At 45.4% G+C, this 22773-nt stretch overlaps 1 protein-coding gene across 1 annotated transcript in view; it reads right to left on the bottom strand.

Annotated features, from left to right (window-relative positions):
• Positions 1-761: 761 nt before the first annotated feature.
• MICU1 (mitochondrial calcium uptake 1) overlaps positions 762-22773 on the bottom strand; it is a gene marked incomplete at its 5' end in the record, with an annotated part of 51463 nt that continues 29451 nt past the window's right edge. Inside the window, 4 exons of the mRNA XM_009574256.1 lie at positions 762-922; positions 2970-3059; positions 10904-11012; positions 17199-17336. Of these exons, the coding sequence (XP_009572551.1) occupies positions 762-922; positions 2970-3059; positions 10904-11012; positions 17199-17336 (498 nt within the window). The remainder of the gene's footprint in view (positions 923-2969; positions 3060-10903; positions 11013-17198; positions 17337-22773) is intronic.

Raw genomic sequence — 22773 nt, 5'->3', positions numbered from 1 at the left:
GGCGGAGCCGCGCGCGGGCTGATGGCGTCACGGGCGCGGCCGCGAGGCGGAGCCTAAGATGGCGCTGGGCGAGGGGAGGATCGCCCTTCCAAAATGGCGCCAGCCTGGGGGGAAGGCAATAAGGAGAGGAGCCAGCCGTGCTGTTGTGAGCAATACCTTTACACGATGCCTTACACGGCACATAACATCTTTCAGCCCGGGCCATTCCCCACGGAATTTAAAAAAAGAGCACAACCTTACACCCCCAAGAGTCTTGGGGAGTGCACAGCATTTGGCCGATCGAAATCCTGGGGTGCTCTCACCACCTGGCTGCTCCAGCCTCTGGCTCTTACCTCCCAGCGGTACGATCAATCCAGGAATCCCACCGCTTCTTTCTCAGGAGCGATTAAGAATTAAAATAAACCCCATGCCGTTTTGTAATAACATTAAATAAAAGCGATTTGGGTGCAGCCCCACCAGCTCACTCGATGCCCAGCTCTGCAGGGAGGGCGCATCACGAAGCAGAGTTGGCAGCAGTAAGGAAAGTCCTTTTCTTTTTCCTGAGAAAGAGCAATATTAAGGGGCCAGCGGCAAGCAGAAGCAGTGAATACAACAGGCTTTGATTTCTAACTTGGATTTAAAAAAAATCTCCCATTATGAACAGTCTGGGCTTGGCCGAGCCTGGTGCCACCCCGCAGGTGTCTGCAGCAGCAGCGGTGCTCGCCCGCAGGCGGTGGTGGCAGGGCTGAGACAGGGAAGCCGGGCGCTCCTCCCCGACCTCGCTACTGCTTGGGCATGGCGAAGTCCCACGCCGTCTCCTGGGCGCATTTCCACATCGCCCGCATGAGTCGCGTGAAGCCCATGTCCTTGGGCTTCTCCAAGCCTCTCATAAGGCGCTGCTTCATTATGGCAACAAACTCCTTGTTGCTCAGCTCGCCGTTCCCTGCAAGAAGAAAAAAAAAATAATATTAGAAACACTAAAACCAACCTCCTCCCCGCATGCATTAACTTCAAAAGGCAGCAGCCACAAGTGTCATTTCTTGCAGAGGCTGAAATCCCATTTGGCTTCAACCTCCCAAAATATCCTGCTGAGCAAGGGTTGCCGAACCACAACGTTTTAATCCCAACCTTACGGACGCTGCCCTGCTTAGCCTGGCACTGCCATGTCTTGCAGGGCCTGGAGTGCTGGGGCTTGAACACAGAAAAGCAAATGCAAAGCAAATGCCCATACACCCATAGGAAACTCTCCGCTTTAAGTGATTTAGGAAATTACAGGAGCACAGGGTAACAGAGCACAAATTTTTCGTAATGGAATAGAGGGAAGATTGATTAAAGTAATGTAGTGAGGTTATTGAGAATTATGTCAACTAAATTTAAGTTAAAAATAAGATTATAGTAAATTGGGGCAAATTTTATTCCATAGTTGCTTAACCTCCAATAAATTAAAACTTCTGGGATTTTTATTTAGGGCGCTGATTGATCGAAGGGGATAGCAGCAAGCCACGGTGCGACAGACAGCCTGATGTCTGTCTGCTGAGGGGCTAAAGCCTCTGCCACGATGCCACACATATCCTGTTGCCTGTTTTGCTCCCCTGCCTACAGCTGACAGCACTGATTTTAGCTTCTGGGGAGCAGCACAGCAAAGTGACCCACCTTTAGGCACAGAAGAAATATGAGGGACATCAGCCCTCAAAAAACAAACCTGCCAGTGCCATCAGTTCCCCAGATCAAAGGAGAGAGAGAATCTCTCTGGCTCATACAGGGAACCACATTATATTTCATGAACGAGTTTCTTCATTTGAGAGCTTTTTTTCCTGCCTTGCTTCCGAATGCAAATCTGGGCAGCAAAATTCCAGCAAACTATCAAGGGGCAAATAAAATTCCCCCGGTGCTGCAGGTTTTTGATGCATGCATGCTAATGTCTATAAACACCGACAGAGTGAAAACACACACACACACACACAAAAAAAAAGAGGTGTCTGCGCCTGCGTTTCCACTTGATTCCTTCCTCACAGGGACTCCTCTGGCAACCACAGTCTTTCCCCCCAGAGGTTTGCTATCAAAATATTTAGCAGATTCTCCTATGGGAAGATGCAAATGGAGAATATTCGGCTACGCTTCGGCTGACTAATCTCCAGCCTGATCATCTGGCTTGAGGATCGTATCGGAAAGCAGCACTGAAGCACAGAGAAAAATAAAACAAGAGATGCAACCTTAGAAAGGTGTAAAGAAGCAGGTGGGGCTGAAACCAAGAGGGACAACAAGGGATCAAATAATTAAAGATTTTTTTTTTGATGTTCATATTTATATCAGAAGGCAAACAACTGTCTATTTATGCATCACTGCTCAGAGCTGCCAGATCCTGGTGACTGTGCTGGAGAAGCAAGGTCTCTGGTTTTGGCTTGATAGTTTTGGGCAAATGCAGAATTTTGCTACTTTCCGAGTCTGAATTGCTGCCATCATTCCCTGGTGGCAAAGACTTCACTAGTTCTCATTAAATCAACTCAAGACTGCTTCAGTGTGGCAACAAGCTACCCCAAAGCACTCGCATCCTCTGCAGGCCAGCAAAGCAATGAGATTCCCAGCAGGGCACAGAGCTGCCATTAATTAAGCTGATATTTGCCTAGGACTTTGGAGACAATGAAGTACCTCATAGACTCATTTCCAACACTGGAGCACAATAGCTCATTTTGTTAAACAAAATAGAGTTTGGGGGGGGGGGGGGAAGCTGTGTAGCAAGCTGTGCATGCCAAACACTTGCATCCAGTGCTTTAAGATCAACATCTCGGAAGCTGGGTACCATCAGATACCCCCCCTAGAAGGGCAGGAGCATCAGCACAGATCCACGGCCACAGAGCGGATGGTATGGCAAGAAGAGCCAAGGCCATGGCAAGCTTTCACGGCTGGCATTTTTCCCCTGTATTTCCTCCTCTGGATCGACTCTCGCCCAGCCTGGCCGAGAGGATCGGGGCGAGGTTGGGGTCACTCACCGTCGCAGTCGAAGAGCGCGAACACCACGTCGCACACGTGGTCGGAGAGCTCCACCTTGGCCACCGTCCTGGCCACTTGCTGCATCGTCACTGCAATGGAGGGAGGGCACAAGGTTAGCGAGATGTCACGATCTGCCAACCGCAGCGAATGCAGGCAGAGGAGCAGAAGACTCTTGTTCCTCCACAGAAAACTGCCTTTACAAAAACGTGTCATGTTCAAAGAGGCTTGAAATAAGCTTCGTCCCCAGCCCCAGCCTCAACACAAGCCTCAAAACCAGGCTCCTCAAAGCCTTCGTCTTCCTACTGCAACACCATACGGGGTGTGGAGAGGCTGCTGGTGAGCACCGACATGTGTTCAAGATAAACATTAAAAACATTGAGATGAGATGTTTTTTCCGCCCTTTGGTTACAAAATCAGAAGAAGTGTCAGCATTACAGCAAATACCAGGTGGAAAACCTCTCCTGACAGGCTTGATCAACAAGGCAGCTCCTGACAGTGTTGCAAAGATGATACTCCATGAACCAACTATTCCAACAGGCTGGGAATAATAAAAACTGGTTTTCCTGTTAAGCAACCCAGGGCCAATAATTGCAGAACAAACCCATACAACCTCTCCCTGTGACAGGCTCTGCAGCAAGCAGACAAGGTTAACCTTGCAGGAAAATAAAACGAGTTGTAAGGAATTATTTCACTTCCCCCCCAGACTGGCAGCTGAGCTCATCAGCAAAGAAGCGAGCGGTAGTTTTATTCATGCTTCTAGAAAAGAGCAATCCGCGGAGCTATCAATCTGGCAGGGTTATGCAGTAGATTTTGCTGCATAAAGGGAAAAAAAAAAACCCACCCCCACTGGGCTGGGTTATTTTTTTTTCCTACATGTATTTGTGTGCGTCTGGTTGCTCTCTGCTCTCCCTTTGACAGCTGCTAATTGAAGCGAGGAGGGGAGGTAAGAGCAGCTCAGTTGTCACTGTTTGTCAGGGTTGAAGCACCCTGCTCCCTTCCAGATACTCAATAAAACGGAAGGGCTTTGCATGAACGTGAGTGTATTTTAAGTTAAATTGCTTCCCTACAAAGTCTGACCCAAGGAAACCCCATCCGGAGAGACTTTGCACTGTGGCAGCAAGCCCACAGCAACTGGGATGAACATTTAGCTGCGGAGCTCCCCTTCAGCAAGGCAAAAGAGGGAAGTGGCGCGACACAAAAATCAGATTGAAACAAAAAAAAGCCTCTGCTTTTATCCATGGCATCCTTTTGGGTTCATGCACTCTGGTCCTTTTGCAGAGCTATTGGCCCTTCAGAAATTTTGAAGAGTTATGTGTCAGAAAGGAAAAAATAAACACCCAATCTATACCGTAACCAGATTAATTAGAAACTGCATAAAGTGTTTCTAACAGGATTTTTTTTTTCCATGAATGTTCAGATTATTGGTTCCTTCCACCCCATTTCTGCTCCCCTGAGTGAGGTTTGGGGTTTTCGGGGAGGAATCCACAGCCACCATTGTGTTCTTTTCCCCTATAAAATCCCTCCTTTTACTAAATAATACAGGAGAAAACTGAAATTAAACAGAAGGTGGATTAAAATATATATAATCTCAAGTAGGCACCCACTGTTTCCCTGTAATTATTCTTTTTGAGTTAAAATCCTTTCCAAACGAGAGATGTAGCTCTGGTCTGCAGTTATCATAAGTCAGGATACGGCTGCTGCTTCTGCGCATGTCCTGCTGGCAGCCAGAGCCTGCTTTAGGGAGGGCAGAGGCAATATAATCATTAAAGAAAACTTGAATTAACTTTGTTCCCCAGGCTTACGCCCAAACCTTGCCAACTGAGCCGTGGGGAGACTGCACATCTCCCCCAGCCCACCCATACCAACCAGGCTGGCAGAATATACCACGCCACACACATGGCACAACTCTCAAGAAAACCTGGATAGCAAAGGAAATGGGGGAATTAAATTTTAAGCCCAGGGACAGCCACCACATCCATGCATCCCTTTTCTTTCATCTCTCTTCTTAATATGTGCAGATTAGCCAGCAAGATGCAACACAATTGAATGAACTGCAACACAAGCGAGCGGGTGCATTAGATGGCAGCAGCCCTCCAGAAAGGCCTTTAACAGTCCACCATTTACTTAGCTCACACTGACATCAAACGCTCACAAATTAAATGACAAAGCTGCCTTCAGCTTTCACCCTTGATCTGAGAGGGAGGGACTGATGACCAGCATCACACATACCCCAAACCAGAGGAGAGGGTGACTATAAATTGCATAGGTATAATGCAGTATTTATAGGTTCTCTTCGATCAAACGCCACGAACAAGAAGTGGTAGCAAGCGCTAGAACCAAACAGTGGATGGCACAGTCCTTTTTACCAAGATAAATGCCCTGCCTTGGATTTTATATATGCCTTTGTAAAAGGCGCGTTTCTCCTCCCCAGTTAGGTGATGCTCATTCTCTAAATAGAGTCCTGGCTCCAGTCAGCTGCAAAACACGCGCTGTAACTCCTACCTGCCATGCGCTGGGGGACTTCGGTAACACGTGTAAAGCTCAAGGAAAAAGAGGAGGTTTAAGTAAAAGAAAGAGTTCATCTAAACTTATTTCTCATCTTATTTTTTCCCCAGAAAGTCCTTCTGCTGGGGAGGCACTTTAAAACACCTCAACTTTGGCAACAGCAGAGGTTTTAAGTGCTATAAGCCATCTCTTACCCGACACCCAGACCTTCAGACAGCAAAAGCAAATCCGTATTTCCTGAGACAGCAGCATCAAATTTCATTCGACTCCTTTTAAATGTAAATCTTCTTTAAAGGTGCTCAACCAAGCTTTGATACCATCCTCTTCTGCTGGTGCCTCAGGTACCCTACTGAAGAAGTTATTTGCTATAGCCTTATACGGAAAAAAAAAGTTGGAATGATTTCTTTAATTATAAGTCACCTTTTTCTGCTGAGTTTTCACCCCCCTCCTTCCATCTCTACAGGGTGTCACCTGATCCCTCCCTCCTCTTCAACGTGTACTTATTTATTTTTCACAGCTGCAGTTTTACCAGCTGTAATTTGTACTTACAGCTGCCAGTTGCTGCTTCCTCTCTTGTTAATCCAACTGCGCAAGTGTCACCTCCATCACATTGTTCTTGCTCGATGCAAAAACTCTGCAAAAATGTTATTTCACAGGGTCTGCGTGACTGTGCTGTGCTCGGTAACGATTTTGTTGGTTTTTAAGGAGTCGTAAGGAAGGGGAAAGTGTCTCTGCTTTCCACTTTGACGCACACCCTCCAGACTACAAGGTATCTCGGTGAGGCAAATAAAATTGAAGTAAGCCTCCCAGCATCATTTCTTTACCATTTAGCAAAATGAAATAGGCGCTGTCTGGGGAAACATCTCCTAGAACAAAGCTTGTCCAGATTTGGGGCTTTGGGATGGCTGCATCCATCTCTACATAGGAAAGTCTCCTGGATTTTTACAACACCGAAAATGAGTTCCACGTTTCTATCTTGAAAAGCTATGCAGCTTTTCAAATTTCAAGTGTTAGTGTCTCCCACTGGTTCCTTTAATGAGCCATCTGAGTTACTTAATGTAAGTTTAGTGTCTGACACAGTTGTTTCTTTTGTTTCACTCCAATTCCCAGTACCGCACTGTGAGTAATGCCTCACCAAGTGCTTACAAACAGGGCTTTTCTATGGGCCTTGCCAGATGGCAAGCTTCACTTTTTTTCCCCTGTCTTGAGATTAATCACACATTTGGCCAAAATAATGGGCAGCTGGGCTGCCACCTTCGTTTCCTGAACAGCACCCAGGGTGACAGGAGCTGGGCTCCCTATCCTGGGTGGTCCCAGGCTGCAGAGGCAGGACACATGTATTTTGGGCTCCCAGAAATCAGGCTACGTAGGGTCTCATATTGATACTCACGTTTCATTTTAAGCATCCCAGTTGGAAACGTTGGATGCTATCATTGACAATATAGCTAGCAAAAATCTATTTGACTTTTTTCACATCATTTGCATGTGTACGTACTGGAATATTCATCCAGAAGAGAGATGTACAAATTCTACGCAATCCTGTGGCACAGCACATTTTTCTTTTTCTTCTCAAAATGCGAGGCTGTAGCCCTGCAGCTGAGTAGAAACTGTTTTGACATCAAAGGGAGCATAACTGAAAGTGATGGAGATCATGCTTCTGGGAAAAAAGCGGAGCTACCAGACCAAAGGCAGAGGCGATCCACTGTTTATATAACATTCGCAGTCATAAATAAGTAAAGAAAGGAGATTCCAACACAGAAAGTGGTTTTTAAACTGAAAGGTATTCAGGATCTTCCAGGGGCTGTTGATCTATGGAGAGCTTGTCCTCAGAGTTACCGAGCTGATTTCTTCAAGCCTTGTGGACAGGCATCCTCTGCTGTGACGGAGCTTTGCCCAACAACTTGCATCGGTGCTCAGCAAACACCGCACCCTAATTGTGCATGTACTAAAACCAAACGGCAGGCGAGCTCCAGACCCCTCTTGCTTGAGGACACGGTGCCAAGCACTTCCACGATCCCTCTCCATCAGGACGCACACATACACACACGTCAACGCACTGGTGTGAGGGCAGCAAAGGCGACAACCCATGACCCTCACTTGCCTCTGCAGGACACCAGATTTCATCGTTCGACTCTTCTCCTTCTCACAAATTATCGCAAATACTCACCCAGGCTATCTTACATGCCCAGAGAGGCTATGGCATCTCCATCCTTGGAGATATCCAAAACCTGACTGTAGGCGGCCCTGGGCAAGCTGCTGTAGGTGACCCTGTTGGACTAGAGGGTCTCCAGAGATCCCTACCAACCTCACCTATCCTACTGAAGTCCTCCCCACCCAACTACCAGCATTGACTACATGCCATTACTCCAGAGGAGCAATCTGAGCTGTGCCTCCATGGGGGACTGACTTCTTTCATCCAGCTCCGAAGGCAGATTAAAGCAAGCAGCAATTCAATGACAAATACATGCTGTACTCAAAACTCACCTCTACCTCCTTCCAAATTCCCTGTCAAGTCTGCAGCCGTTTCAAGCTCCATACTTCAAATAAAATGATCTCTCATTAACCCCTCCTGGGCTCCAGCCCCGCTCCAAGCCTTCTGAGCCACCGAAGCAAGCAGTGGGCTCAGCCATCTCCCCTCGCTTTGGCCCATCTCTAGCGAAGCGCATCTGTGCCTTGCCCTAAAACACAAAGGAGTTATACCGTGGCTCTCTGCCGGCACCAGCAGAACAGCTGCTTGGAAAGTCTGGCTGCAGATGGTGCCAAAAAAGAAAATGCAATTCACACCCTCGCCTCGAAAGGAGAATAAGCGACGAATTCAGCTCCTGTCCTGCTGCCAGCTGTAAGCCCAGGCTGGGAAAATAATGCTTATGATTTAAGAGAATGACGGCTATTATATTTCTGGTAAAATGAAAGATGGACTAACAAAAATTCTGTGTGATATTCTATGCATCATTAAAATACAGGTTTATGATCCTTTTTATAAGAGGAGGCTACTTTAATCCAACACAGAAAACAGGTTAAGCTATGGCTGTTTAGTGCCATCCATTTTTTTTCCTCTTAAGTTTTAAACGGCCCTTCTAATATTCTAATAACGTTTGCTGCATTAGGTTCGCAGCAATTTATTTGATACACAAACTATCCTCTTCCTCCTCCCCGTATGATGAGTAATTTTTACATTTGTTGGTTTTTAATAAGCAACCTTGTGAAAGCTTGACTTTTGCAAGAGTACACCCCATTTATTGCTTATTTGATTTGTGGGTGCAATATCCAGACTCGGAGTGCACACATATGGAAACAGGTAATGCATAGACAATTTAGGTATGGGAGCACACAGATCCCTGCTGCAAACCCCATTATTTTGTATTGCTGCAGCTTGCTTTGCACCTTCGTTAGGACCACAGCAAAACATTCTTTTTATGCCTCCTGCCAGATATGCAGGAGCATCTCTGGGTTGAGCAGCACAGAAGGACGCGAAGGGTGATATGTGTCAGCTACCACGCAAAGAGGGGATTTGTAGGATAACCCTCGTCTTCTGCCCAAGGAAATGTCTCCCGAAAGCTGGGATCCCGCAAGGCAGGGATGGGGGTCCGGGGACAGCTGAGCCTGCGAGCGGTTTGAAGCCATGCCCTGCACACTCCCCAAGGTTTCTTACTCCAGCCAAAGGAGTCCCAGCTCAATGGCTGCGGCTCCAGCGCAAGCTCATTAATCGCACACAATTAAACAGCAATCACACTGATGTACGAACTGCGCGTGGACCTAAATACTCCACAAATACATATTCTACGACTGGGAAATTGCTAATTTACTGTAGACACTGAGTAAATTGGATTCACTGGGCTATTACCTCCTTGTGGGACGCTGCAGAAAGGGCTCTGCACAGCAGCAGCACATCCATACTTCACATTTTTACTTTGAAAGAAAAACCTATCAGATTCTTTTAACTTTAAGTCTTAAGATAAGGGTGATCTAAAACAAAGAGTACAGATGATTTCCCCCAAAAAATCAAAGACGAGGAGGGCTGCTGACACATGCAAGAAGAGATGTGACACGTTTGACTCCCTTTGTAATTCCACTGCCCAAAAACCTATTAATGTCTTGATATTCTCACAACAGCAGTGGTTGGAAGAATAGCTTACTTCCGAAACATTTAATTTTGCAGCTGCCTAAATACATCAGCTTTAACTTTCTAGTAGACAAGAGTTTCCACTTAGCCTAAAAAACTTTTAATGAGTTTGCCATTGTTTTTTTCATATTCCCAATCTGAGTGTTTTAAAAAAACACAACTCTTAAAAAAAGATCTAGAAAAGAAAAGCACACACTTGTGACAGATCCTGGAAACAGAGTTGGACTTTTTTTTTTTTTTTTAGGTATACGGTATTTTTTTCTTTTTTTTTGTTGTGCTTTTTGTTTTGTTTTTTAATTTTTTTTTTTTAAATCAGTGTGTCAGATCTGAGAACATAACTGATATGGATTAGCTCAGAAAAGGAAAACATGAGATGAAGAAGGATATGGATTGGTCTGATCAATAAACCACACTATTACCAAGCTGCCCAGGAAACACCAGCTCTGAAGTTTATTCAGCCAGCTCCTCCGGCCACACGCAGCCTCTGGACTTTGGGGACTGAAGAGACCTTCCTCTGGAGAGACTTTAATGCTCAACCTGGGACCTCAGTGGGGTTCCAGTGCTCCCCTTCTTTCCCTCCAGCGTGCCTGGGAGCTCCAAAGGTGCTTGCCACTACTTGGATTTCAGATCAGAAACGCAGTATCTGGCAACACAGCTCTTATTTCTACGCAAAGCCTCTCATTTTTAAGCAAAACTGAAACACAACAAGGGTTGAAACGTTCCTACCACCAGCTCCACTGCTGGTTAGTGCCTCTGCCGCGTCAATCACGGAGACCTCTACAGAAGATACAGTTTGCAAGAATACTTCTTATAATACCGCTTGTCTTTGCCAACAGTAATTTTTCAAGTACTTTGTAAAAGGAGAAAAAACCTCACTCCAGGAGACAGGGATGAAGAAGAAACACGGGTGTGCCTGTGCTCTGGTCCCAGAGCCTGTGATACACTCACTAGGTCATCTTGCCTCTGCACGCATCAGGCCTGAATGGTCCTGCTAAAGATACCACCATGATATCACTGCTTACTAATCAGCCACCATGAAATCACCGCTTCCTAATCTATTCAGGCTATACATTTCAGCCTTTTTTTCCCCTCTATATCGCAAACTAGGGACGTATAAAACTTGAAATCCCTCTTTATCCATGGACGTAGCAAGTTAAACCTCTCATTACAGGGAGGAACTGCGATTTCGGTACATTTTTAACCTGTCAGCCTGGGCTCGTTCAACATCTTCCCAACTTCAAAGACATGGCAGAAGTCGCACTCCCTCAAGCTTTCAGTGCCCGTCCTCCTCGCAAGTTTTAATACCTTTATCAAGCGAAGCTCCAGCCATGTGGTAGAAGCTCAAAGCTGTGTCCACGTCATTTATGTTCTTCAGAAAAGTGAAGAAGCTCTCCACCTCCTCAAACGTCAGCCCCTAGAACAGAGAAAAGATGGTCTTACAGTGATGGGAAAAGGAGATCATGACACTACCTGGATTATGAACAACAAAGTGACTCATCAGCCCAAAGCTGTAGCCAGAGGGGAATTCAACTGCACACTCAAAACACTTCTACCTTGGCACCTGTAGATATGGGTTGCGACCTGTACTTTTGTTAACCGCCTCTGCTCCCCTCCCGGCCCCACCAGTCATGGGACAGGAAGGGGCCTCCCCATGCACAGTCAGTGGTGGCAGAGACCGAAAAGCCTTTGGCCCTCGCTCCGCAGCCAGCTCTTGCCCCAAAGAGCAGACACACCATGAGCCTGTGGTTGGGATGCAGGAGACCACTGCAAGCAGGTTCATTGATAGAGTTTTTTCAAGCCTGCACACTTGCAATGACAATAATGAAATAGTTCAAGCGCTGCACGGTCTCTCCCAAGAGATTCAGGGATCCCTGGGGGATCCATGTCTTACCCAGTGTCGCAGAAGGTGACACTGCAAACCATAGCACATATAGATGTGCCCCAGTTTGCTGCTGGTGGCAGGATGGCTGCGGGGCTGGATCGCTGCCTGCCCTACTTCCTGGCACAGTTGCCCAGGGCTTGGCTCACCCTGGGACAGGCAAGCTTGTGCTCGGTGAGCGCCTACAGCCACGCACCCGGATAGTCACGGAAACGCATCCTGAGATCCCCCAGCGCTGGCACCTCTGCATCACAGCGCAGCCGATGGGCAGATGGGATAAGCGACACGCTCCTCTCCGCACCGATCCGACCAGCGAGGAGCCTGCCGGGAGAGCAGCTGCCGACGAGTGCGGCTCCGGGACCCCCACCTGGTTGCACTACACAACACCCGATTTTATCGATTTGTTCAGCACCAGCATCAGTACTGGGACACGAGCTGCAGCCTCCAAACTCCCCCACCACAGCCAACGGAGGAGGTAAATCATCACCACAGTAATAACCACTCAGCCTTCCTCTCTGGAAGAGATAAATCAGCTTGTCGAGAGGACTTCAGGTTCAGGCTCCTCCTGTCCTGTCTAGCATGACAGACTGATATAGCCAGATACTAAAAATCCCAACTGCATAACACGGCACGGTTTCATGGTCTGGATGGAAGAGCACACGTTCAGCGTGTACCGTCAAATATAAATTTATACGATCCGCTGTAACCCTGCTCAAACTCTTCCCAACAACTTCTAATCAGGGCAGAAGCCACCTATCTTTTTTTTTAAAAAAAAAAAAAAAGCACATTTTTTACGACCTTCTCATACAGACATGGTGCCTCTAGAATTGTAAGCAGAAGAATTACAGAAAATCTGCAGCTTGTTCCTATCTTCGCTATAAGCGAGTAGTGGCAATGCACTGCTGATTTACATTGCACAGCGTGCACACCGACAAATGCAACAGCAGGCTTTGTCAGCCCTGGATTCATCTATCAGATCAAAAATTATGAGATAGCAAAATGCACCCATGGACAACAGATCTGAAAAAAATCCCCAGTTACTGTACAGGGAGCTTTCTTTAAATGTATACCTGCTCCGCTTCCCAAGCGGCATGCTAAAAGATGTATGGCAGAATTAAATAAAATACTGTCCTAGCAAAAAACCAAATAAATCAGGTACTTGTGCAAGAAGGACTACAAAGATTCCTCTGTTTTGTACAACAGATCTAGAGGAAAAAAGATCTTTGCCATTCAGATATCCATCTGGTTGCCTCCCTGCTGGCGCTTCCTGATTGACATGCTCCTGCCTGGGCGCAGAGCACTACAAATGTGGAAAGCCTGCAGGAACCAGGAGGCATGCAGCCACTTTCAGGCCAGCAGAAGACACTGTGCGGTAGTTTACCTGCTCTGTTTGGGACATCTGAGGTTTGCAGTAGTGGCCGCAAAGCATCCCAGCAGCTATTCTAAGCAAAGAGCCTCTACTTCGCATTTTCCTGGAATTTTCCACCACGGAATGGCAGATGTCAAGGCCAAACGGCATTGCTGTCCGTGCAAAACGGCTCCTTGTTTAGTACCAACACTGCAGTTGCTATTGCTTCAGCGGGTAACAGGGAAGGTTTACATACTTACACATGTAAACTTGTGATCCTTTCACCAGCTGAAAAAGCAAAACCAATGACGTACAGGGGTATCCTACAAATCTGGGCTTTCATGTGGACAGAGATACTGAATCTCTGTAGCAAAAGTGCTATCAGTATTATAAAATTCAATATTTTATTGATGAATCCCACAGTTGAGGCTGGCATCAGCATTAACTCCTTTCCAGCTACCAAAATAAAAATAAAATCAGAGACTGGGACTGCCTCAGGCTTGCACCGACAAGTCGACAGATCACCTTCATCAGTCAGAAGTCCGAGTATGGGAATTTATCTATTCCCCGTCAATGTGTTTGTCAGCACTGCTCAGCTCTTCATAATTAATTTACGTCTGCACTGAAAGACCAACAGATGTTTCCATCATATAACAGAGGCTTGTGTTAATTTGGCTTCACAAGAAATTGCATATCTGGAGAGAACTAGGGTAGCGATTATGGGATCTGGATGATGACTTCTTTCAAGGCATTTGTAGATATAGCTGTTGATTCATAAGCCTGAATCCTTTCATCAATTAAGTAATGTTAGTGATACATAAGCAGGCAGACTCCAGAAATGCACATCTGTTTGCAACATGCATTTTATGACAGCTCAAACACCTTCTGCAAAAGTTAGGGCTTTTCACCTGGGAACCCAGGTTTCAGCCGGGGAGAATTACATCTCGCTCCCACCCTCTGTCATCTCAACAGAAAAATATGCTACGCAGCCCCCAAAGCACATGTAGAAGATGACCTGAATCACTAGTTTCTGAAGAGTCAGCTTGGTTTTCTAGCGGTTAGGGAGACATAAACCAAATACCTTGCTTGTAAATACTACCGACGACTCAAGTCCTTTTTACTAAGAGAAAAGCAGCTGTGTAAGTATAACTCAAGGGGGAGGATCGTAAGCAATTTTAAACAAAGTACAGTGTGGCAGCTCCGCTGAATATGCAGAGGAGTTCATGTATCCAGGGTAAGATGGCATTTTTCCTCAAGAAAAATAAAAATGAAAGCAGATTATCAATTAATACAAGAAAACATGCCATTCTTTTTTTTAGAATAACGATATTGGAAAACGGCTGAAGGTTGGATTAAAACCAGAGCTTTAACATTTTGGAGGCTGCCAGGATTGCCTTGTGCAGAAAAGGTAATTGCATCAGACAGTGAAGATGATGTTTGGCAGATTTCGTAAGAAAGCACTCACAAGGTAAATTGTATTTCCAAGGTAGAGCTTGCCAGGTAGGTTTGGTACAATTACTGCCATTCCCCTCCCAGCATCACACTATTAAAGTTATTTTACTCCCACTTTCTTTGAAAAGCAATAGCAAGTCAAAGCCCTTACTGCTTTCAGCATAGAGGGGAGTTACAGCAGGTTAGTAAACTGTGCAGATAATGATACTAAGCTGCTATAAAAGTAGGCTAGTGAAACGTGAGAAGAAGGGATTTGGGGAAAAATTCTTCCTGCAAAACATGTTTGCATTGTAAACCTCTCTGACCTGCAAGGTTCAGTGACTGGCAAGTATTGCAGGATAAATGAAGTGGCTGGGTGGCTTTAACATCTCACTGAGGTCCGGGAGCCGAAGGAAGAGCAATGGATAGCACCGGCTCCACTCCCTTTTTATACGATGGGAGTAAAGCAGCTGCTTGCTCTGCAGATGTCTGGCTTACAAGTACAGAGGCAGAAGCAACGCCAGCACCGAGCTTCTGCAGTTTCAAGTGGGAGAACACTCTCTGGCTTAATACTCCATTCATTTACAAAGAAAACTTTGCAAACGCATCCCTGAATAAGTTATCCAGAAAGCTCGAAAGGCGGTTAACATGATTCTGGTCACAGCAGTCCTGTTTCTAAAGAGATGGGGAAATTTAAGCTACGTAAAAACGCTGACAGCTGCACCATGGTGATCCAATAAAAGTATGTAAGTGTATTTAGATACAAAGTGCTGCACACAAATCTGCAAGGGATATGGTCTTCTAAAACTCCAGGGGAAAAAAGAACCCCACAAACTTTCAAGAAAAGGTTCTCTTGTATAAAAGACAATGCAAAGTTAGGCACCAGGCTGGATTCTCCGTGAGCTAAAACCTGCTGAAGTGGAGGATTTCGGTGCCTGATTTCTCTAGCTCTGCATAAGCATTGACTTTGAGCTGCCCAGGCTGCAAAAAAGGCTCATCTGCCTCCAGGGCAAAGTGGCACTTCTTGCATCCTTTACATCTCCTTAAACCGTTAAATATCTTGTACTTGTTAACAGAGAAGCCATCTTGTTTTAGGATTTTGGGTGTTTCATTCCCCCCGGTCTAAGGAATCATGTGTTCTCCACCAACTCCGTTTCCTGCAAATGTCATTTTTTGTCCTATTCCCCAATTTCTCTCCTTGAAAGTCCTTGGAATAAAGAAAGAAAAAGACTTGCTCCGAATCCGGTTATCTGCAAATAGAAACACAATCTGGCAGATTTGGGGTTGAGGAATAAGGTAAAAACCAAAAGTTCCTTCTCTGCCACAGATGTCAGGGTCTTGGCTTACACATGAAAGGAAGAAAACATCTGCTGTAAGAAACCTTCCAAAATAACTCCCTCTGCCTAATTTCTCATACACCCAGCTACTGTTCAATAATATATATATATGTGTATGTATATTTTTACAGATATATTAAAAAACCCAAATCATAGCAAAAGAATCGGCAGTTTGGGCACATTAACAACAGAGCTGATATTTTGTGTTAGACACACATCACAGTTAAGTATTTTTTCCATGAGAAATCAAATGATTCCTGTTAAAACTCTAGGGGAGCAGAGGTATTGGAAAAGCCGAATCTGCAGCGTCTCGCTCAAAGATCAAATAAACAGACACAACCTTGGAAAAATCAATGGTCTTATTTAAGCTGGCGACAAAGAGCTTGAGAAGTGAGATTTCCAAATATTAACACACAATGTGTCTCAGCTCCAATGACACGTTGACACCACCTATTGATAACAGCCTACTAAATATTGAGTCTATTTTCCTACAAAACATGAGGGAATCTGCAAAAAAATGCTCTTTCTGGCACCCCGAGGCCACGAGAAGCTGCAGGTATCGCGGCTCCTCTGGCAGGAACGCAACTCTGAGGATGACCTTTTGGGCAACTGGTTTCCTCCAGTTTTTAGCTTTTTAGCATTATTTGCAGTTAATAGAGACCTATTAGTCTACGTGCCCCGCTGCTTCGGTATGCCCAAATTCTCCTACAGCACCAGTGAAAGAGGGAGAAAATGGCGGGGGGAAGAGTCACTGGAGTGGCTTCACATGAATTGAGGATTCCTGCACATCACAGGAGTCCAGTTAAGGCCCCCAAAAGGGACAAAAAAGGACCAGACTCTGGCCAACACCTGTGTTTTATAACACACTTTGCATCTAAATCAGTTAAGAAATAAACACCAGTTCTGACATCAGGAAGAAGCGGCTCTAAAACAGTCAAACTAACCCAATACGCAGCCAAAGACTTTCCATCCATTCTCATTTTGACAAATCACTTGTTTATAACCTAGTTAATAAAAGAACAATCCATCTTTATAAAAACAGATGTGAAATTCTAATACTGAAGTAATTTAGCAGCCCATACCTGCCTTACTTGATAAAGCATGTCCTTTCGGTATGGATGTCTTATTCCAAGGTCTTTCACTAAATTAACGAGTGTAGGATCTGCAACCTTATTCCTCTCTAAATCATGAGTAATTCAAGTAATTTTTCACGTAAGTTCATAACTAAATAACAAACTGCCCAGTTGCAGCACCTAATTAATACAAGGTCGAGCCAGTAAGTAGGAACACGTCTTCAATGTTTATTCTGGCTCCAGACCCAGGGTGCCGTTCAGTGAATTTAAATTTTGAAAACTACAGCATCCATTTTAATAGGGACAAGCCTACACGCTGATCTGGACACTGGCCACTGCGCTCCCAACCTCCTCCATCTCCCTGCTGCTGGCAAAGTATTTATCATCCGCAAAGTCAGCGTGTCTCCCCACATGCTTAACAAGGTGCGTATGCTTTTCTTAAGAAGATGGAGATCGCTTCCTCATTTCTCAGCATGGTGCGGGACGGCTGCCCCCACCGCAACTTCCCCAAGTTGCCACCGATGCCACTGACCTCTCCGTCTTGGAAGTGCTTCTTGAGCTGCTTCAGCATGACAGTGAGCTTCTTGGACTGCACCCCACTGTAGGCCAGCAGCATGCTGCCGAACTGCCGCTCCGTGATCCGCCCCTCCACCGGGTCGTGCCGCTCAAACTGGAAGGGGAAAAAGACAAAAAAAAAGGGGGGGGATGAAAACAAGGCTGTGCAGCAGAAAGCTCCGTCCAGGGGAAAGGTGTAAAGAGGCACTGTAATAAAAAATGAACATTGCAGGAAACACTGCTGAAGGAGAAATCCTAACGCATTTGAATATTCGCTTCCCCCAAGACTGTCTCCATCAATAAGTCAATATTTTTCCTATGTGCTATTCCTTGGATAACCTCTGGAAGAAGTCTTTGTATCCCGCCCTCCTAGTTTTATCTCGCAGGGGGACAGCGTTTGTAGAGCTGGACTTGAAAAGGCAGGATGATTACTTTAACTTGAAACCAAGCTAGTGTCCACAGGTCTCCAAAGGGGTGAAAAGCAAGAACAAATACTAAGGTATTTGTTAGGTTCTTCACAGGCACTTCCAGCTTGGACATCTGAATAAGCATCCAAAGAATTTGGCTGCTGCAGTGACATTTTCTGATTGATCAAAAATCTGCACAGGACTGAGCTAACGTGCAAATGTGTGCTTCAAAAGAAGTGTATGTAGGAGCTGTTCCGTGATTGCTATGAAGGGGGCTGGTGATTAATAAACCAGGAAAGAAAAATCTTGCAGAATCTATGTCTCATTGCAGCTCTTCTCTGCTCCAAGCCCTGTAGAGGCGGATTCAGCCAGGGAAGGTTCATGGAGGTCTCCAGACCTCACCTTCTGCAGTCCTAAGCCCTTCAAGACCCTTACGAATGCTCCTGTGAGGTCCCTGCAGAACTTCCCACAAGCCTTTCAGCAGAGAAAGGTCTTCTCCATTAATCCATCTCTCCAGCACCAGTTTATGTTCTCCTGGCTTTCGCTGCAAGGGAGAAGGGAAGGGCAATTCTCTCGACTTGGGAAGGTGCTGGGTTTGAACATCACGTCTCTGCGAGATCAATAACACAGATTTCATCTTTTCCTTTTTTCCCCCCACCTCTCTGTGGCTCTAGAAACATCAGCGTTAGACTTCAACCGACTTCGGTTTCACAGATCTCAGCATTCAGGATCCCTTATTTGATTTCCTTCAAACTTACCAGAAAACATATGACCTATACTATAGCGGATCACAAGCCAGAAGATGACATTTAACAACAAAATTAATTTTTAAACTCCTACAGAACAACTCAGTACCACTGACTTGACGTTATATTGCTTGGTGAGTTAACCATTTCTGCCTCAACTGCTCTTCTGTGCTTAATTACACAGCTAACACAAAAGCCAACAAGGTACCCGACCGAGATCAAGGTGGGGAGATGAAAGCTGGCAGATCCACCAGCCTTGCTTTCAATCCGTGTGTAGGCAGAGCTCCAGACATGGCTGGCTATATTTTCTTTTAATATATATGCTCTTTAGCTATGCTGTGTAACAACTAGGCTGCTTGCAAACAAGCTATTACAATTTCTATGCTAATGCCAACTTGGGGGTAAATATTTTTTTAGTTATTAGCATATCGGCCAGACTTCTGCTGCTTTTCCCAGTGGGACGCCAAGTGATTCCTACTGCATTTGAAATGCGTGAAACACCAGGGCTGGAGGGGTTTGGATGGACTACGCTGGCAGGAGGCAGCTCCCAGCTGGACAAATTCTGCTTCTTAACACCTTGTGCTTTCGCTCAAGTGGCCCACGCAGCATTTGGGAAAAAAGATGGCACTTTTTAATGTCGTCTGATACAGACATTGGGGTTTACTCACGATGCAAAACACCAGCCTCTCCCCTTCTCGTGTGCTGGGGAAAGGAGAGGGAAAACGCATTTGAAGAAAAAGTACGTGTTCATTAAAAAGCAGAGGTAGTCCTTTCTGCCATGTTTGAAGAATGCGAAGAAGTTTTACAATACCCAAGAGACACAAAAATTCGCAATCAGTGCTGTTTCAAAAGCAGCACCGATGCTTTCTTCTACTATAATATTCCTAATTTCAGCCCAAAAGACAGAAACTGGTATTTTTCTACCAACCACCTTCAAATATCCCAAGTTTTAGCAGAGCAAGAGATAGCATCTTTTATTAAAGGGTAAGAAACAGGTCTGAATATCTCAAATCAACCTCGTAAGTAGTGAATATGCTTAGAAAAGTCTTGAGTCAGCATCTAAAAGCCCACCGGTCCTCTGCCCCTGCCCTGCGTTAAGGAGTGGGCATTGTGCAGCTCCACAGGGTAACACAAGCAGCACAGCTCCTTGCAGTCTTGCAGATGGAGAAATAAAAAAGGGCCAACTCCTCACAGCTAGGCATTCAGATAGTGGTCAGATTTGCACGACCGGACCAGAAAAGAAAAGTTAAAAACACTTTTCAACTTCATTTTTCTCCTGATGTGTCTCACACAATGCTTTTTGGTGCCAACTTTAAGATAAGAAAGCAGGATTATTCTCCAAACAGCCACGCTGAAGTAGTCTTAACAGGAGCACGGTGATGAAACACATCGTTTCAGCCCAGCTTTCCTCTTTCCCATTTTCAGCCATGACCCTGAGATGTTCAAAGCAATTGAGGGTGCTGCAGAGGGTCTCGGTGAGCCCTTCGGCTCCCCTCGCTCAGGCTTTCCCAAATAAAAGACGATGAAACACACCTATGGTTTAAGCATTACCTGGGGAAAGGTGGTACATTAAGAATAATGCTGTAACTTCCAATCAATGTTTGCAGCCATGCAGCTGGGAGAAAGGCAGACAAGCATGCTTTAAGCAGGATTATTTGTAAAATTCAATGCAAATTAACTTCCGCATCTCAAATGTCACTATTGAAAACTGACAAACTAAGTTATCTTATTTAGTGGCACCTATTACTAAACGTTTATAGCTAGAGAATAAGCAATGGGGAAAAAATGCTTATTCCTCCTGTGATTCACCTTCGCAGCTTCTGGTCCTCAGGGTGTTCAGGATTTCCTTGGCGGGAAGCGGCAGCCGGACCAGCATGTCTAAACAGCCACATGACAGATTTTTCCCCCAAGAGGTTGCCTGATGCCACTTGGCACCCGCTAATCCTTTTAAATTACAAAAACGAAGCATACTGGCCCAAAAGTTTCCCGCCAGATACTACTGGCACGCTTTCAACCATCACTCACGCAAGGAAAGGATGGACAGAGGTGCAGCAAAACATGCAAACTCTGGGTTTGGGCAATCTGGTCTAGACCAGGCACTGGGGATTCTTCTGTACTACAAGGAAAATAAAAATGAACAAGTGCTATTGCATCAGCTGTCAAAGACATGAGCCAAGGCAGGCGGGGAAAGCCCTTCTGGAGACAAACCTTTCTACAGCGTCTGTTAAAAATAACTCCAATATTCAAGTACGAAGCTCTCACCAGCTCTAGCAGCAGTATTGAAACATGGAGCACAATTAACATGCTGATGCTTGCAATATTTTTGGCGTCTTGCAAATTTATTGAAAATGAAGTAGAGCACCCATCCTACTGCCATAGCCCGAGTCTTGATCATAGCAGTAGCAAGAGCCTCACCTGCAGCAGACCCACTGCAGGAGACAAAAGAGCTTTAGTCTTTTGATTCATCGCATAGGACAAAATAAAGATAAAACAAATTCAAGATGAAGGAAATAAAATAACTTATTTATACAAATCTCTTTAAAGTACGAAATTGTCCTGAGACCCTGTGAATTAACCAACTCATTCCCACTCCCTGTGGGCTCCAAAACTAGTTCCAACTTTTAATTTGTGCAGGTGGTCATCAAGTGCAGCGATGAGTCAAAACAGCATACGAATATTATTCTCAAGAAATAAAAAAGCCTGAAAACCATGGAATTAATGTTTCTTATTCTGGGTTTGTGTCACTTTCAAATGAATACCTCTAACATTAAACCTAACCACTCACAGATGCCCAAAGTCAGTTCCTGGCAGCCAAGCATTATGCTCTCCCACACACAGGCACACAGCGGTGCTCATTGCAAAGGCCAGCCTAGAAAGGGGCTGGCAAGCGAGAGCTGGCCAACAGCCAGCTTACAAATTCAAATATAATCACCACTGAACTGAGAAAAAGCAACGAAATCACGGTGATGGGTAAAGAAAGTTCAAAACTTACCTCCAAGCTAGCGTCAGATACATTTACAGAAGGGATGAGCGGGGGATGTCATTTAAAGATGATGCAGAAAAAGAAAAAATTTTGGTGAGAGAATTCCGTCTATTTTTTTCTGATATGTTTTTTTTTGTGATATGTTTCTTCATAAAGAAACTTGGCTTCAAATGAGTGGAAAAACCTTATTTTCAGCTTTAAAAAAAAAAAAAAACAGCTACCCCTGACACCCCCTTTCCCACCTCCCTGTCTGGGAGCAGAGGTCCTACCTCTGTGCTCTCCTGCCTTCTTGAATGTCTTCTGGCCAACCGAACAGAGCTCGCCTGTCGTCTCCACTTGAAAATGAAGGAGGGTGCAAGGCCTACAGTAATTTTTCTTTCAGTACTCAATACACAGTCTATGAACAGTGTTAAGTGTTAAAATCCCCCAGGTATTTGAAATGGCAGGAAAAATAGCATCCTTTCCCAGGTAATCGTGATCCTTTGCCTTCATGTATGCGACGGTACTGTACAGGTTATTTTTCCAGTCACTCGGCGGGGGGAAAAAACCCAAACCCCCACAAGGATGGGATGCAGGGCAGAGCATGCTGAGATTTATTATAAGAAAACAAGTCCTCTGACAGCCTTTTTCCTTTTCATATATCTTAAAGAAAGGAAAAGCACGGCCAAGGCAATCGGTCAGCTAGCATCGCAGGGCACCAGCCAGCACAGGACGGAGCAGCTCCCCCGTGCATGACACCCACCATCAGGAAACTGGGGCGGGAACAGGGGGGTCATACCCCCTCCAAACCGCAACCCCAAAATCTACACACACAACACAGATGGCCGGCGAGTCCAACACCTCTGGAGCAGGTTCCACCTGCAGCCACTTGGTGCCAGCAGCGCATTCTGCATCCGCACACCGGCAAGGATACAGTAAATAATGAAATATAAAGCTCTCCAGTGTTCTTCCCGCAAGCCAGGACGCCCAAGATGCTGAAGAAATTAGCCTAAAATATAATAGGCAGTATTTTGAAATTCATTAAAAGCCAACGTGACATGCAAGGAAATCAAAGGTGTTTATGGGAGGATAAGAAGGCAGGAGAAATGGGGCACAGCACTTCACTCTCCCACTGCCAACCTGACCCAGCTTCGCTAGCCCAGTCCCGGTAGCCAGTCCATATACCACATCAGGATACTTCCTACAATCATTTAGAAGACTACCCATAATTTTAAACATGTCTTGAATACTCCCACCCCTCAAAAAAAAACCCCATCAGACAGGATGAACATCTTCATGTCCCTCTACAAGCTGAAATGTGGGTAAGCTTAGCTTTCTGTCTGAATAAATAACCCTATTCTCTTTTCTTCAATGCATGGAGGAAAGCCTTCACCACATGAGGAGAGCAGAAGGCAAACAAACAGACAATCTTCTCTG

Source organism: Fulmarus glacialis, unplaced genomic scaffold (assembly GCF_000690835.1).
Source record: "Fulmarus glacialis isolate BGI_N327 unplaced genomic scaffold, ASM69083v1 scaffold12053, whole genome shotgun sequence".
NCBI lineage: Eukaryota > Metazoa > Chordata > Aves > Procellariiformes > Procellariidae > Fulmarus > Fulmarus glacialis.
Note: the sequence above shows the minus strand (reverse complement) of the source record. Positions and strands in the feature narration are given on the sequence as shown.